Source organism: Marmota monax, unplaced genomic scaffold, assembly GCF_021218885.2.
Source record: "Marmota monax isolate L192 unplaced genomic scaffold, Marmota_monax_Labrador192_F-V1.1 WCK01_AAM20220418_F8-fsc00045, whole genome shotgun sequence".
NCBI classification, from domain to species: domain Eukaryota; kingdom Metazoa; phylum Chordata; class Mammalia; order Rodentia; family Sciuridae; genus Marmota; species Marmota monax.
Genome location: NW_026692132.1, coordinates 7,708,496 through 7,723,232, shown reverse-complemented (window position 1 = coordinate 7,723,232; position 14,737 = coordinate 7,708,496). Strand labels below are relative to the sequence as shown.

The 14,737-nt window shown below is 32.1% G+C and overlaps 1 protein-coding gene across 1 annotated transcript in view; it reads right to left on the bottom strand.

Moving 5' to 3' along the window:
* Positions 1-2,566: 2,566 nt before the first annotated feature.
* Positions 2,567-14,737, bottom strand: part of Kbtbd3 (kelch repeat and BTB domain containing 3) — a 36,035-nt gene continuing 23,864 nt past the window's right edge. Inside the window, exons 2-3 of the mRNA XM_046466458.2 lie at positions 13,184-13,428; positions 2,567-10,080 (exon numbers count right to left, since the gene is read on the bottom strand). Coding sequence (XP_046322414.1) covers positions 8,478-10,080; positions 13,184-13,416 — 1,836 coding nt within the window. The 5' untranslated portion in view covers positions 13,417-13,428 and the 3' untranslated portion in view covers positions 2,567-8,477. The remainder of the gene's footprint in view (positions 10,081-13,183; positions 13,429-14,737) is intronic.

Below are 14,737 nucleotides of genomic sequence, written 5' to 3'. Positions count from 1 at the left end.
AATTTTTTAAAGCAAATTTGAGGAACACTCAAAATTTTGGAACATTGTATGACACTGTACATTAATGGTAGAAATTCCATTGCAAAATTCCATTGCACTTATCAGAGAAAGAAATGTAGATGCTTTATTTTAAACTATTTTTTGAAGAATTTCTTTGCAAAAATTCTTAGAAGCAGGAGTGCATATTAATATGGGCTTGCAAAACAACTGTGAACTATATTTAAATAGAAGAATATTATGGAGTAGATATGAGGTGAATACTATTTGTGAAAGAAATGAAAAATTTACGGATTTGTTAAAAGGTTGTTTAAAAAAAATCTCTAAATAGTTTGAATTCCAATCAATGTTTCATAGTAGAAAAGGCTGGTTAATCTCTAAAAGGAAAAATGTTAAAGCTAATTGGATTTTTAAATCTGAAAAACCCACAGGGACAGGCTTTTCTTGATTAAAAAATTTAAATTCATTTTACAGCATACATTTTGGTCAGGGTTATGGAAGGGTAATTAACTTCCCATGGAAGATTCACTAATTACCAGTGGAGCAAAATCAGGTTAAGCAAGCCCTGACCTTGGAAGAAATGCAAAAATATTTATCAGGTGCTGTGGAACTTAACGCTATAGATACTAGAATGATCTGTTTAATATTTATGTCTAAAATCTATTTTAAGATAGCTCCCACAGCTATTTTTAAGATTTTTATAAATATTATTTAGTTCACTGTCTTAGGTTAGGGCTTATTAAGTTAAAAGTTTAAAACCACAACATTTATATCTACAGAATGATTTTATCCTGGAAATATGGGTTTTCTAAGAAGTATTTAATAACAATGTCTGCAGTTTTAAATAGTTGATGTTCCTTATGTAGTCTGGTCAAGTGCCACATTGCCTCAAAATCCAGTAATTTTTATATTAGTTCTGAAAACCTCAAACACTAAACATTTTAAAAAAATTTTAATTGTAGATGGATATGCCATACCTTTATTTTATTTATTTATTTTTATGTGGTGCTGAGGACTGACCCAGTGCTAGGCAAGCGCTCTACCACTGAGCTACAACCCCAGCCCCCAACACCAAACATTTTGAGATTTTTTTTGGATCCCTAGTGAAAAGTGAAACTTACTGTTGCTTTCTCTAGAAAATATACATGTAAACAAATTAAAATCAGTAGAATGACTAAATTGCTACAAATAGTTTTTTTAGCAAAAATTTTATAATTTATATTACAAATGCATAAAATCTCATAGTTTCATATTATGTGATTCTTAGTGATTGGAAAGGTGACAAACTGATATTATATATGATTTTTACAATTCATTTTCTGTAAGAAAGGAGATTTTTGAAATTTGGCACTGAAGCACTTCTGTCTTTAATTAGAGAAAAGGGGGGATAATTCAGCCTGGTTTAGAACTTAGGAAAAGAAGTCCAAAAGCCAACATCAGACTGTAATAATTAACTAGTATGTTTAATGACTTAAAATGAAAGCTTCACTTGCTTGGGGGTTGCAAGTATTCAAATGTTGACTAAAAGAGACCTCTGGTTTAAGGGGAGCATCCATAACAACCTAGTGGCAGGCCAATTACCTACATAGTCTTACATTTTGAATAAACTGTGTTAGAGGCTTCTATTTTAAAAAGAAGGTATTGAGTCAATGTTTGAAGGCAAAGAGAACTACAGAAAACTGGGGGCATATGGAGGAATTAGAGGAAATAAGGGAAAAAGTCCAGAGCAATAAGCTGGGATCACACTTTAGTAATAGCATCAGAGAGCTTCAGAGAATACTCATTTTTTTAAGAGTTGGATTTCCAAGGAGGAACTGTTTCCATTTGGGCCACAGTTTGGTAAAAGGACCTGGGGGATAAGGTCAGTTAGTAAACTTCTAGTTTAGTTCATCATGTAGGAAAAACAAAAACAGATTAGAAAATGGCCCTGTCCAGAATGGAGGAAAATTACAGGACATGAATTACCATGGTGAATTCTACCTTTAGGTAGACCTATAAAGCACCAATCAAAACCAATCAATCAATAAACAAGTGAAAGGAAAAATCAAAATAAAACAATAAAGTAAAAGGGAAGAATAAATTTAAAAGAGAGTTTCTGTCTAATGCAAATACTTAGAAATCTCTTCACAATATCACTTACACTTCAGACTTTGGCCCCTTCTGTAGCTCCTTGCCATGAATATCTGGGTGTATGAGGTAGAAAGGCTTGCACCCTGGCAGCTGACCTATTCTTGTATGCCTAGCATCCAGTGAGTCAGGGTTGACCAGTTCCAGACCATGTGCATTTGATTAGCTTTTGTGGTTGTTACCTGTGGTTCATGGACATTTGATCTGTTCTTTCTTAACTCTGTCAGGGTCTGAGGTTTATGACTCACCTGGAGAAGGTTACTCTGTTCATTTCAGACTAGGTCGTCCATCTTGAAGTCTACATGGTTGCACATATCCCAAATATGAAGCCCCTTCTGACAATACCTCCCATCCCAGATAGTTCTCAGTAATTCTGAGACCCATAAGAGTCATTCAGGAATTTAGGACACTGGAGAGAGGCAAGAAAATGAGAGCCCTTGCATTGCCTTTCTCTACCTCTTTTATTTCTAGTAATAATACATACAGACAATATATTTTTTCTGAGATACATTTTAATAAATAATTACTTTATAGAATTGAAAAGTTTCACTACATGTTAGTATGTTCAATATGGACCTGCAAAAATGCTGATTTTATTTCTCATAGCATATCCAAAAGCCCACATTCCACTAATAAAGAAATGTAGTAAGTTACCCGTGTATGCAGTGCAAGTAGCTTTGAGCACTATCCTCCCCCAACCCAAGTGGGAGAAAGATCACTGAAGCTATCATGCTCTTATAGGAAAAATGGGGCTTGCATATGTATTAAAGAAACTTGCAGTCATTGTCTTATCCATTATTGCCTTTGAGTGAAGATATTATAGTTAAAATTCATGAAAACAAAACAATCTACAAGCACTAAAGAATTAAGTGAATAAATGACTTTAAATCTGTAATCTCACCTTCAAGAACTAATTATACATACACGACTATACAATCAGCTATACATGCTCTCCAAAGGTCGGCAGTATAGTGAATAATGTGATTTTACTCTCAAAAAAATGCTTCTGATTAACCTTTCTGTGTAGTAAACAAAGGAAACAGAAGCTGAAGTCATAGAAACTGGCCTAAACCAATTTTCTCATACTTTAAACATAAACAATTATTAGGCATTATAAAAAGAATTAACACATACATTGATAACTGAAGTACAATGTAGTACCATTCTAAAATGTAAACTCTTAACATAAAATAATTTCCTTTGTACATGAAAACAGACTGCAGATATATCAATTTCATTCAATTACACTATAACTATGATAAATATATTTTGCTTCACCTATTGCTCAATAAAATATCAGTTTGTTGGGTGCCTTATTAGGATGGGCAGTGTGCTAGTTGCTGGATTCTGAAATGATGAAGCTATGTCCCTATCCCTAAGAGCTTCTAGTTATGTGAGGAAGACAGACATTTATAAAATATTTATACAATGGGATGCTCACTACCAGAAGACTGTACTCTTGAGTTATTTTCAGCAACCTTGTTACATTTGAACCCAATAGCTTAATTTGTTGAGCTAGTTAGGTATTATGGTTGGAAATGTTGTCAATGGTAATGAAATGAAAAAAGCTCCCTGGCCCATAAGCTATTTATGACCCTGTTTCATGAAAATATCATTCTCTATCAAACTAACACCATAAATGAATCTCCAGATTTAAATAGTTACCATCATAGGCTGGTCTCTATTAATTGCTAAGAAAATTGTCCTCTTATTGACTACTTCTTATTATATAACTGCTTTGGTTACTAGTTTTGGTTTACATTTTAAAATCTTTTGTAGAGTATTTCTAAAAATTTGAAAACTACATAAAATAACAAAAGATTGACATTAAAGTTTGCTTTAGAATTCCTCACTCAGAAAATGATTATGATTGTGTGAGAAAGCAAGTAGAGCTCTAGCATTGGTGGGATTTACAAAAGCTAAAGAGATAGATGAGAGAATGAGAGGTCTTAATTTTTAAGTACACTGGGAATAGACAGTGAGGCACTATCCAAATGTGAAATAGATTCTGCAATGCTAGTCAGGCTCAATCCACCAAAAGAAAAAAGAAAGAAAGAAAAGAAAAGAAAAGAAAAAAGCAAGGGATAGATTCTCTGAGGCAACTGTATAAGGAACAGGTATGTAATCCAGCCTTTGTGGGAGATGAAAATGAGAGCCTGTTTAGGAAGGATGAGAGACATGGTACTGTTTCAAACACTTGAATGACTTGCAGACAGAGTCAGAAACCTCTGATCAACCGCTGGAAGTTTTATAGCAATTCAGAGCTATTTCCAATGTTTCTAATAGAACAATTCAAAAATGAAGATGGTGATTCTTTACCTCTTAAAGCACTGAGAGCTGAAAAAAAAAAAATCACATGTCCAGGTTTTCAAATTTAGAGGGAATTTCTACTCCAGATTGGAAACTGTATTAGATTTCAAGGTTAATTTCAAATTTGAAGTCTATGATTTAGAAGACTTACCTTTTGATAAATGTATAATAGTATCATTCTATGATTAAATTTCTTATTTTGTTATTAAATTTGACTAAGCATCAGTCATCAAATATAATTTATAAACATAATTTTTTAGAGTTCAAAATTAAATAATATCAATGGAAATCACTATCTTTGGTTGTATAAATACATTTCCATGAAGATAAAAACAAAGCTCAGAGAAACTGGCTTTTAGTTTTTATTCACTATAAGACAAACATGCATCTATGGTAAGTATAAGGGAAAATCCCAGTCAATATTTCACTATAAATGTCAGCACCATTTACCAACTTTTCCTGAGTGATTAAAAGAAAAAAAAATCCCCGTTAACCAAAATACTCCTCAAATTAAACAATTTGAAGTCTCAGGTCCTATTGAAAAATCTTGAGTATGCACAACCATTGAAATCAGATATCTAAATTGCTAACTAGAGGAAGAAGCAATTAGTCCATATAAGGAAAATGATTGAAATCAAAATGTATAAATAGAATGCAAAAATCTTTGGTCATGCACTCCTGTGCAGGAAATCACTGAGCTAACAATTTGTCAAACGCCACAGTCCTTGATAAATAGTCGCATTCTAAAGTAGGACTTCATAAAGAGGACTTCGTGGAGTAAAGTTGTTTCTTAGACATAAATCTGGTTTCCTATAAATTTCAGCCCTTGTGTTTAGGAGTTCCTCCAGAGCTGCCCTCTGGAAAAAACATTTGGGATATTACACTTCAATTCTAAATACAGATAATTTCCAGAATACTAGATCCAATTAAAATCTCAAAGTAATATTATACATTTAACTATTTATTCATTACATCACAGTATTTTTTGCTTTCAAATATCAAAATATAAACAAATGCATTTCTCTGTGCAATTCTGATTTTCAAGTGATGTACCTTGAGCTAAGCACACTCAATACATATTCAGCTGTTCCTCTTAGAAAATGGAATCATATTGCAGTATAAAGTCACTCTCAAATAATCTAACTTCCAACGGTAGCATGTAAGAACTCCCTCTTTTCCAGTATCAGGGTTGAATATTATGGAAATTCAGTTAATTTTGATTATGCAAATATTCTTCATATTATTTATCTCAAAGGCTGCAGATGAACAAAAGTTACATTAGATTTTAGCCCAAATCCAGAGGTCACTCTAGGAATATTTATTGAATTTTATCTCATACATTAATCTTTTTATACTTATTGACATATACCTTTAAATTTTAAAGATAGCACAATATTCAAATAATTTTTCATGCATAATATAAATGTAGTCTAACAGACAAACAATAATGAATTTAGAAATGTTATGCAGAATTTCTCCACAGGAATGACAACAATCTGGAAAATGAGCACAATTGTCTCTTATGCTGTAGCATTGGCTGAAAGATAAAATGAAAGGAAGAAAGAATTTGAAAATAATGACTAAGGGAAGAGTTCATAAAAGAATGTTATTTTTTCTTACCTAAATTTACAAACAGAAAAGATGGCCCCTTTTGGAGGTACTGTTAATAGACTTGAGGGATTGCTGAGATTTGCATGTCAGAAATCCAGAATGATGAGATCAGAATGATACATTTTGTTCTTAGACAGTGAAGCTATGATTGGCAAGACTAGAGCATATACCCAGCACTAAACCTGTGTAGATGGATTCCTTGAGGAATCTAAAGACAGAATCATTTTTAAGGCATATAGATCAAATGAAAGTACAACGACAACAAGATTCAATTAGAAGATCAGTTAGTGGTGCAAAGCCCACAGGCAATGAGAAAAAATAGTGAATACAGGAAGAGTTTGGGGTCTTATAACTAGACATAGTATTTTCTTCACAGTGATAATTGAAGAAGAGCTGAAAGGTGTGCTATAAAGGAATGACAATGCATGAAAATGATCAAGAAATAACCCACAGCCCCTGTAGCAACTAAGGCAGAAAATCTGCATTAGAAAAAGGTAAAAAACAAAATTCATGGGGAACTACCTACATTTTGATAAGAAGGATATTTCTAGAAACATTACCATAAAGCAATGGCCAATGAGAAGAATGGTAGAAATCAAGATGATAAAATAATGAAACAGTATCAGAAAAGGATTTGGTTTTGCTTTAGTTCTCCTTTCTGGAAGCGATGAACAATTCCTAAAGTCAGTGATGACAACAATATTTAAACATACTCTATTAATATATGCTTAAATTAATGGTTCAGTAAATCCAAATATAGGTCACTTACTGTTATAGTCTTTCTCAAATAATGTGTTTTCAAAGGCACACAAATATAGAGAAGCCTCCATTAAATTTTCTTTCTTAAACACACACCTAGAGGAAAGGGCAGAGCCAACTAATCATGTGCTTAGATAGGAAGGCCACCAATTCTATAGAATTCTCTTTATGTAACTGTCACCTCATTGGAGACAGTCCCTGTTTGTACTCTAAATTCTCTTTGATATTGAAAAATATATTTGAAACTTATTTTCATAATTTTTTGTGGTAGAATAAAAGAAACTTCATTTAAATACATTTCCACTTTATATTTACTACAGATTAAAAGTTACTACTAAGTATATGAAACTACATGTGATTCCAGAGAAATACAATCTACACATTACCTGAGATATAAACCAGGAATCTTAAAATGTAAAATGTCTTTTATACTGAGTAAAAAAACATTTCCTTGCAAGACAGAACCATCTATTGAAAACAAGACCAATATTCTTTTTACTTGAGTTGAAAATTAAACATTTAAACAGGTAGTGAATACTATTATCAATACCAAAAAGCTTAGTCATCTTTTTAAATTAGAAATTAATTTACTATGAGTAATTTACCGAAGGAGTAAACCAGAATAGTGCTTTAAAGGTTGTATATGTTATTGCAGAAAACTGATATGGTGACAAATAAATCCTAAAATTTCTTACTGTAGCTGAAATTTGAAAAAAGTTTAAGAAATGGAATGATAAGATCCACTTATCTAGAGGTCAAATTTTCTATATCTTCAATTATGTTGGAACCTGACATTGATACATAAAAAAAATATTTTAAGACTACCATCCTAGAATATAAGAATATCACTACATGTGTTACATGTTAAGATAAACTCAGTCTAGGTATAACTTAGAACCACTAATAAGGAGTGTTAATTTACTATTGAGCCAAAAAATATGATGAAAGGTATACTGCTAAAGTATTTAAACTGACAACAAAAATAATCAGTTTTAAAAGATTTAAGTAACTGTCAATAGCATGGTATTCTATATTGGTACAAAATGATTTTATTAAGCTGAATTACTAAAAAAAAAAACTAATGTAGGTTTACTGTTTAGAATGATGGGGAAATATGTTTCATTTTAGAAAAATTCTGGCCCAAAAAAAGGTAAAAGAAAGAAATGTTTAAAAAAGTTAACCTAAGATCAGAAAGAACAGGAATTCAATAACTCTTAGGCTGACAGTATCAAGCAAGGATTCTCACCTACTTATACTTTCTTTCACGTCCTATAATGTAGTGTGTATAATTCATTTTTACTACCTCAAGAGATTTACCCATCTACATAGTACAAATCTGTGAACTTTGTTTTAACTAATCTTTCATAGGAGAAGTACTTAAAAAAAATCAAAGTATCAAAGCCTATGACTTTTACTTACATATGAAAATACTAAGTATTCTGTATTCTCCAAGATTAAATTACATTCAACATAATTTTTGGTAAATGTATTGTGTATTATAAATTTCTGGGAACTGTATATTCATAGCTAGCATACATACATAGTAGTCCTGTAATAGAAGGAACATTTTATTTTAGTAAGATGTAAAGACCTTTCTACCAATCATTATGGCAAACAGATTTACCATGTTACAAGAATGGAGTAGTTTTAGAATGTCCAAGCACATACTTCTTTTAGAAATGATTAGAAAACCATGGGTCCCTGTATTTATTGAACTGAATCACCTGGCAGTAAAATTCAGTTAAGGCTCTTGGCATTGGTGAAACTTCTTCCCACTCTGACCTGCTGCTGTGGTAGACTTGTACTTCATCTGTGATTTCATCTGGTGCATAATCACCACCTAATATATAAATCTTATCTTCAATTCCAATTGCACCTGCATTAAAACCTGCACATTCAAAAGACCCTTCACCCTTCCAAACACAAGTATCTGGACAAAAACTATAAACCTTATAGGTGGAAAGGTCACATATATACAGTGTGCAATTTACAGGGACAGCTTTAATTAGTGTAGCATGAAAAAATTGCCCAAACTCTGCTACTAGTTCAGACCACTGATCAGTTGTAGCATTATATTTAAAAAAGCAATCAAGTGATGGGTTGAAGGCATCTGTAACTTCTACCTCTGATCCAAGAACATAAATTACATTTTGGCATGCACTTGCTTCTGGATAATATATGCCTCTAGGTAATGGGCTAACAGATATCCATTCTTTAGAAAGAGGATCGTATGACTCAACATCTAGGAGACTTTTAATGTCCTGAGATCCCCTAGTCTTTCCACCTATGACAAATAATCTGTTGAGAGCCATAACTGATGTATGCATGGTTCTTGGTGTTTTCATATTTGATACCAAGAAGAAATCATTTTTGACTGGGCAGTAGCACCAGGTTTGATCGGTGGCATCATGGTAAGACTCAGCAATATGAAGTCGAACCTTTCTACAACACTTCCCTTTGCAACCACCAGTCAAGAATATTTTCTCTCCATAGCTAGACAGACTAGACCCTGGCAAATCAATCAGGTGTGATTGGGGTAATATTTTCCATGAGTCAGTTTTAATATTATAGCAAAATGTATATTGATTTTCTCCATTTTCTTCAGTTTTATGAATAAATATGTATTTTTCAGTTGTGGATGGTCGAGCATCAGGGAAAAGTCCACTAGAACCTTGTACACATTTAATTGCATCCACGATTATGTCAAAACAGTTTGTGCTTTTGAGTAAACACTCTTCATTGAGAAGACAGTCTTGAAGTGTGTCCTCGGATAACTGATGTAATCTTACTTTCTTAATCAAATGAGGCAGATGCTTTTGCCTTGATTCTAAGTTATGTTTTGTCCAATTAAGGACGACCTTCAGTACTGTTTCTTCTTCAGGAACATTTAATTCATCTGATTCCAGACATTTTTGCAGTATTCCAAAATTCATCTCTAAGAAATCATTGGATTTAAATAACAGAGAAAAGTGATGTTGTACAAAGTATAATGCATGATCAAACAAACGGGTTGAACCATAGCTATCTGATATAGATAATAAATGTAAACAATTGACGAGATTAATGCTTTTTATTAAAAAGTCACTGCAAGCTTTGGATAGGAAGGAAACTTGAAGAAATGATGACAACTGGAAGAACATTTCCACATTATCATCTGTAATTTTTGTCTTTCCAGTATAGGCATAATCAAGAAATGCTTTTACTGCTTTGGAGGACAAATTAGTAATGGTAACACTTCCATCATCTCTTTCTTTCATGTTTACTTCAAACATAGCCCTGCAAAAATAAAGAACACAAAAGAACAAGTAAACAGGAATATTTTGCTCTGTAATTTTCAATATACCCGAAGGAGGTTTCCTTTATACTTACGGTGATTTAAAATACATTTATGAAACATACTTGATAGCATTCTAATGAATGCTAAAACTAAGAATACAACTTAGGAAAAAGGAGAATGATAAGCTACTTCCTACATCAATACTTCTTAATATGAAACTACTAGCTACTCAATACTTCTTAATATGAAACCAAATGAAAATAGTGATAAAAGTTAGTATATCCATATTACATATTATGGAGGAGTTTTAAATAATGTATATTAATTGAAAGATATTAATCTATAATGATAATTATATTAATTATTAAAATCTCTATAGTTACTTTAGGGTAAAATTAAGAGCATGGCCTCTAGAGCCAGCTGCCTGAGTAGGTTTTATAGCCTCTGCCACTTATTAATTGTACGACCCTGGGGAGGTGACAACTTTCCTCTACTTCAAATTCTTCATCTGAAGATGGGGATACTGATACTATCTACTTCATTGGGTTTTTGAGAGGAATAAGTTAATCAATTCAAAGTATTAGCTATTAGTGTTATCATTTAAAGAAAGCAAATGCTTTTTCTATAAGATTGAATGTATTTTTGATTTACTACCAGTTTCCACATTTCTTTTCATAAGACAGAAGTAAGATCATATTTCTATACTTTATTTACTCATATTTAAAGTATCTGGCCAACATTTATCTTATATTTATCCTGTTTTCATAAAGTGGTTACTATAAAATGTGTGAATTCTTTTCAATTTCTTATTCCAAATGACTTTACATGTTAATCATAATTTCCTTTGTCCAAAAACATAATCAAGGGTATTTATCATGCATTATGCACATTTTTTGACATTTTAATATTATATTTTCCTTCCAACATTGCAGTGAGTACATTTGATCATAATGTACAATTATGAATTGGTAGCTTTTTTTACAAGAGTATAAATGATCAAATTTCTATCTATATTTTTTAATGAAAACTATATTAAATATTCATTTAATAAAAGGATCTGTCATTTGTGTTATTTAAAACAGGCAGAAAATTAGAAACCTATATTAGTCTAATAGTAATTTTAAAAATGAAAAGGAGTCCTATAAAAAATAAGGTGTAAGCTAAAAAAAAGTACTATGGACATAAACATTTAATTAAAAAATAATGTCAACAAGAAGAGTAGAGGACTGAAATTCAAATGCTTACATAAACCTCTTACTTTATTTGGATGAAAATATAGGGAAATCAAGCTGTATGTCCAAATCAGATTATTTCCATTTTTGCTAGGTTTAGAAATAATAATCATATCAGCTAATATTAGTTAAATATAGTGGGTACTCTGATGATTATTATACATTATTTCAGTTAACCCTTATAATGATCCTATGAGTTAGATCCTATTTTTATTACCCTAATTTCTGACAAATGAGAAAACTTACACCTGAAGAGATTACCTAATTTGCCTAAGGTCACATGTCTAACAAATGGCAGAACTGGGATTTATATTAGGGCATATGTATTAAGAGACCAAGTATTTAATCATTATACTATACAGTTTCCTTTAAATAAGAGGTGATATGAAGGATAAAGGAGCAGAAGAGTTACATGGAAGAAAAGCTGGATTAGAAGAGAGGAGGGAAGACATTGGTGGAACCCAAGAGTGGCAGGATATAAGAACACTTAAAGCCACAATGGAGTTCAAGGAATAACTCAGAATACCGAAAGCGAGAAATGAGAGGAATAGATGAAGACTTATAATTAGGCAAACGGCTAGTTCAATAACTGTAGCTTCCTGGTCCCCAGTAAACAGTGCAGCACTAAGCCACAGTTCCCAAATTCAAAGTAAAAAACCCTACAGAGTGTTTATCAAGTAGCAGACATCAAAAAATGTTTGCTAAATGTCCACCTAAGATTTACTCTGAAGAAAATAAGGGTGAGATCTTATTAGAAAATTGGGGTTAAATTAAGATTCAAATAGTATAAATTCCATGCTGTTTTGGTATTTTAAATTTTATTTTGTTTTTATAAAATGTATTTATTAGGGATTTAAACACTGTGTACTTAGCTTCCAAAATTGAGCGTAATGAACAACACTGCAATTAGGATTTTAAGTTATTGCAGTGTAACCAGGAAGGCTGAAGGTTATGGTATTACCAAAATAGACTTGTCCATGAAGGCTCCACAGGACAGTATTACCTTGAGACAACTATCAGATAAGAGGGCAATGTGTCTGATCCTTAACCTTGTAGAATCAGCAACCCACTGTCATCACAGGATTCTTTTTTTTTTTTTTTTTAATTTTTTTTAATATTTATTTTTTAGTTATCGGCGGACACAACATCTCTGTTTTGTATGTGGTGCTGAGGATCGAACCCGGGCCACACGCATGCCAGGTGAGCACGCTACCGCTTGAGCCACATCCCCAGCCCATCACAGGATTCTTGTAATGTCATGGCTAGGAGAATCTGTAGGGTGACCTCACTGGAAACCAAATTACATTTATATTATATTTATAATCAGAACAATTTATGTACTACAGAGAAATGCTTTGCTAAGAATTACTTTTCCCTACTATAGGAATATCTTTGCCAAAGAGGGGAGAAATTTTTAAGTTCTCTGAGTTAGAGCCCCTTCCCTTAGGTACTACATGGATCAAATACACAACCAAAGTTTATTTTCCTAACTCATATTCTTTGAACTGTTTTCATGTTTGTTCAACTTATCATTTCATCTTTTTATACAATAATATAGTGCAGGGATCTCCTAAACAAAACTAACTTTATATGAAAAAAAAATTACTTCCCAGAACATTTCAAGAGACTAAGATTTCCTAGAACTTTGGGAAATATAGGCTTGGGAAGGCCCAAGTTTTGAAAAGGTAGTTTTAAGTTCTCCTGTTCAAAAATCACTTGTTAATCTTAGTTTTATCTAGTTTTTCTTTAAGAACTAAAAATTATTTTGCATATTCCTGTGCAAATAACTGAGGAGAAAAAAGTGAGCTAATCATATCATAAACTTCATTATCCATATCATAAAATTTGAGACATAGACAAGGTAAAGTACCTGAAAAAGTCACTACATGCTGCTAACACACAACGATGACATGGGATTATCTCATCTTTCATAATTATTTTGAAATCATAAAAGACATTTTGCTCTCTAAAATTCTGCAGTATACTTAAGATTTTCTGTCCATGATCTTCAGACACAAGGAAGTTGTTTTTCTTCTCAGATGGAATTCCATTACATGAGCTTCGTATGTTGAAATCATATGAATTATCCATAGCCAATTCCATCTGTATTTGGAACTAGAATGAAAAAAAAAATCACCAATGAAGTAGAGATCTAATGAAAATTTCAGACCTCAAAATCTACCTTCATAATGTCAATTTTACAAACATGCTAACAACAATCACACGATATTAAATCTTGTTCTAAATATTTGCTTTCATAACATTTAATAATAAATTCCTGTTGAATTTTCATAAATGTTGAGCTCACTGGAATTAAACAATATATTATGAGGCATAACATTCTTGCTATACAATTGTGTTAAATACCAAACTTACACCTTGTAAAAATACATAGCTTATCTAGGATCTCACTTCATGACTAACCTTATTGTTACAATAAGCAGCATTATTTCTGTAGTAATAATTATTTGAGTATGTACCTAGCGCATCCCTCTTCCCTCCCATCCATTTTCTTCTGGTTGCAAAGTAGGCATTAAAATGTTAACCATTGGAGCACTGAAGGTTACTTTTACAAGATAATTAGTTTAAAAGATCAGAGTGGTTGATTGCACTAAACTAGTTACGACCTTTACTGAGGAAGACAAAGGCAAATATTGATCCAAGTTTACTTATTTGAAAGAAGGAAGGAAAAGAACATGTAACTTTATTTTAAAAAGACTTTCTAAACATGAGGTCAGCTATCCAAGAGAGTTGAAGGCCAGAAAATCATGAATTCCCCAAACTGTCATTGCAGCTCCCAGCATAAAATTTTTACCACCAAAAGCAAGGGATTGCAAAACAGAAGTGTTGTTTTGTTTTAGATAGAAGAAACTTGATCATGTTAATACACTGAGGACAAAGGTTAGGTATAGAGGGAAATTTTGACAATCACAACCATCTAAATTCAGCATCTATATCCATGTAATGAAGCAGAATTTTTGGACCTTTAAACCCAAAAGCTGGAGAATAATACTACATGTAAAACTTCCATTTCTGTTAACAATAAACATTGATAGGCAAATGTATAGTTAGAGACTCTGAACTTTCATAGTTTATAGTGATATAACAAGACTGAAGGTACCAGGATTTATAGTAAGTAATTTATGTAATTATTATATTCAATGCTCATAATAGTCTCCTTAGGTTGGTATTGGTAATGCCTTTTTCGAACAGATTGAGGCTCAGATTAAATAATATGCCTACGAACACAAAATTCATAGAAACATGTTTGTTTCACTCAAAGCCCATACTCTTCATGACCCTCAAATTCAACATCAATGAAAATATAGAAAGTAAATGTAGCATTCTTAAGATCCCATCATAATGAACTGGTTAAAAGTTTCATCAGTTTAAGACCAGTCTTGATAACAAGGACATATATGAT